This window comes from Cebus imitator, unplaced genomic scaffold, assembly GCF_001604975.1.
Source record: "Cebus imitator isolate Cc_AM_T3 unplaced genomic scaffold, Cebus_imitator-1.0 Scaffold254, whole genome shotgun sequence".
Classification (NCBI taxonomy): domain Eukaryota; kingdom Metazoa; phylum Chordata; class Mammalia; order Primates; family Cebidae; genus Cebus; species Cebus imitator.
In genome coordinates, this window is record NW_016107569.1 from 1717017 (window position 1) to 1720290 (window position 3274).

The 3274-nt window shown below is 68.0% G+C and overlaps 1 protein-coding gene across 1 annotated transcript in view; it reads right to left on the reverse strand.

Annotated features, from left to right (window-relative positions):
* The window catches only part of NCS1 (neuronal calcium sensor 1), a 63956-nt gene extending 61816 nt beyond the window's left edge, over window positions 1–2140 (reverse strand). The window contains exon 1 of the mRNA XM_017499087.2: window positions 1875–2140. Within this exon, the coding sequence (XP_017354576.1) occupies window positions 1875–1938 (64 nt within the window). The 5' untranslated portion in view covers window positions 1939–2140. The remainder of the gene's footprint in view (window positions 1–1874) is intronic.
* Window positions 2141–3274: the final 1134 nt, after the last annotated feature.

The following is a 3274-nucleotide window of genomic DNA, read 5'->3' on the forward strand; positions in this document are numbered from 1 at the left end:
GATTACAGGCATGAGCCACCGCTCCTGGCCCTGAAGAGCTCTTGGCATAAGCTCTGAGGTCTCTCACTAGCCTGGAAGCAGGACAGACCAGAATTTGAGTCCTGACACTGCCTAGTCACTAGCTGTTGGATCACAGGCATGCCACTTTGTCCCTTTGAGCCTTAGCTTCCCCATCTGTAAATGGAGATCATAGCAGCATGCAGCCTGGTAGAGCTGTTGTGGTAGAGTCGAGGTGCTAACGATGCCAAGAGCTTGGCACGTGACATGCTCAATGAGCAGGAAACCTAGCTTCACTCCCCTGCCCCACCATGATGGAGGCATCCCGGGCAGCCCATGCCCACCACTCCCGATGAAGCCCACTGAGTCCTCAGCCTCCCCCGGCCCAGGAAGTCCCAGGGAGTTCCAGGGGGGACCCAGGAAGTCCCCCCTGCTGGCAGCTGTGGGCCTCATCTGGACTTAGCTTGAAGGAGGACCCAGCGAATCTCACACAACAGCAGCCAGACTGGAATGGGCCACCCACCCACCCACCTTGGAGAGAGGGTGAGTGCAGCCCCTGGGCCGGGGGGCTTCACCCCTTCCAGGAGCATCTCCTGGGATGTGAGCTGCGTGCTGCAGGATTCCGCAGAAGGGCTGGCACCTCGCAGCCGACTGGCACCCGCTCAGGAAAGCCCCCTTTGTTCCAGTCACGTTGGGTGAGGGGCATGGAGCTGAAGCGTGGGCTTGGACAGAGCTGCAAACGTGCCCAGAAGACCGATGGAGTGGGGGAAAGCGGGGAGCAGAGGTTGTGCAATGCACCACCAGGAGCTGCCTCCCCAGCCTCCATCAACACAAGGGGCTGACAGTCAAGCTGCTGCCTCCAGGGGTGGTGCAGAGGGCCTGGGCCCACGCAGCTGCCCGGGGATGGGTTTTGAATTCCAACCCAAGCCCAGAGCCACTGTCCACTTCCGAGTCAAAAACCTTGACGGAGGTCCTTCTGGACCCCGATGCCTTCCCTCTCGCCATCCCCAAAGAAAGACAGGGTGGTCCGGACCCAGTGCCATTAACCCCTAGCATGCTGGCGCACCTCCGGAGAGGCTGCGGGGAAGGGGAAACCCTGGTATGGAGAAATTGGGGCTGCAAGGGGACTGCAGAGTTGTGAAGTTGAGCAAGTGGAAGGAGACACACTGAGACTGATCTGGAGACGTCCAAAAAGGACAGGCCCACCTCCTCGGGGCTGCCCGGGACAGCTAATGATCACACGCAGCCCACCCACATAGCCCGGGCTGTATAAACCCATTTCCCGGTCTGGCAGACAGAGACGCAGGCAGGGGAGAACCCAGCCTGTAAGTGCTGCAACCCAGAGGTGCCGAGGACCCTTCGCCGCCGTCACTGCGCGACGAGCTCTGTGCCAAGTCTCGCCACCCACCCCTCCACACACGATCGGGCGAGGGAGGGGGCGACAGGCCAATCTCGCAGCGGCGGCGGCGGCATCGTGATGCATGAATCACCAGCCCTGCGCGCGCCTGCCAGTCGGCTCTGCGCAGCCCGGCACCCCTCCCGGGACCACCGCCCCGCCCTCGCACGCCCCCCGCCCGTCGGGACAGCTGAGCGGAGAGGGGGCTGCAGGGGGGCTGGGGCTGCCCCTCCGTACCTAGGGGTGGCGCCGCGAACGCCGACCGGCGCGCACTCACTCCCGGCCTGGGGGTGCCAGAACAATGGGGCCGGGCGGGGGGCAGGGGCGCGGCCGGGGAGCCTCCGAGGGGTCCGCGGCGGAGGCCGGGCGGGGAGGATGGAGCGGAGGCGGCGGCGCGGAGCTGGTAGCGCGCGGGTCCCGGGGCGGGGGCGGCGGAGGTGGGGGCGACCGGGGGGCGCGGGCGGGGGCCGGGCGCACTCACAGTAGGTCTTCCTGGTCAGCTCCTCCACAACTTCGGGCTTCAACTTGCTGTTGGATTTCCCCATCCTCGGCGGCCGCGGCCCCCGCCCCCCGGGCCGGACCCGGTCGGGGCTCCCAGCGGGAGCTGCTGGGCCGGGCGGGCCGGGCCGGGGCCGCGCCTTTGTCTGCGGCGCCCGCGCTGCGCTGCGCGGCTGTCGGCGCCGGGGCGCCCGGGGCGTGGGGCGGCCGCTGGGCAGGCCCGGGCGGTCCGGGCGCCGCGGCGCGGGGCTGCCTGGGCTGGGCGCCGGCGCCGGCGCGGTGTGGCCGCGGTCGTCCCTGGTTACTGGGCTCCGCGGCACATGCTCGCTACTGCCTCCCGCCCGCCGCCGCCCCTGCGCTCCCCGCCTCCCGCCTCCCGCCCGCACCCGCGCGCCAGGGGTGGACCCGGAGCCGCCACTCAGCGCCCGGCGCCACCTCCCGCCCCGCACCCGCCCGGCCGCGGCCTCCGCCCGCGGGACCCCAGCCCCCCCAGCCCGCCAAAGAGGCGTCCCCTCGGCTCATCACGGCCCTGGTGTTGGGGGGCTGCCAACCTCGCTACCCCCTCCCCGAATCCAGCCCGGGCGCTCCGGCCCCCGCCGCGGCGGGGAGGGCCCGGAAGATCGGACGCGATGAGGCGTTCATTCATTCGACACGGCTTCGTGGGGGGCCGGGGACAAGGCGGCCTACGGGACAAGAGCGCCCCGGCCCTTGCAGGGCGGGCAGGGCTGTGCGGGGTGCCGCAGATTGCGGTGGGGACTCTCGGTCTGGGGGAAGGTGACCTCCAAGCCCTACTCTCGGTCTGGGGGAAGGTGACCTCCAAGCCCAGGGTCAGGAAGCAGGGGTGGATGGAGAAGTTCTGGCCTCGGCAAGCTGGAGAGGCGGGGAGGCCTGCACGCCCGAGGGAGAGCTCCCCAGCTTGCCCACGGCTGCAGGCGCAGAGGACCTGGGAGAAGGGCAGGGCTCACGGGGCAGGCCTGGAGAGGCCCCTCGCCAACGAGCTGGGCCCCTGCCCACCAGGGTGCCTAAAGGGACTTCAGCAGGGAGTGATAGGTCAGAGCTGTTCAGAGCTGTTTCTCTGAGCTGAGGCTGGGGTGACAGGCTCCATCCACTTGGATGGACAGAGGCCCGTGGATTGGGGTGGGGGATGGGTCCAGGGGGTAAGTCCAGTTCGGCCTTCCCGGGCCACCTCATCCAAAATGGCAGCACATCTTCAGACCTCTCCCATCTTCCTTTCCAGCTTTAGCTTCTCTCCTTTGCATCCTCCACAAACGTCACCTGTTTTCTGCGTCCTGTCCTGTTCGTCTCTTCCTTGGGAGAACACCCTCCCAGAGGGCAGAGGCATCTCCAGCACCTAGAAGGCCCCCAGGTGTCCTAATTACCCAG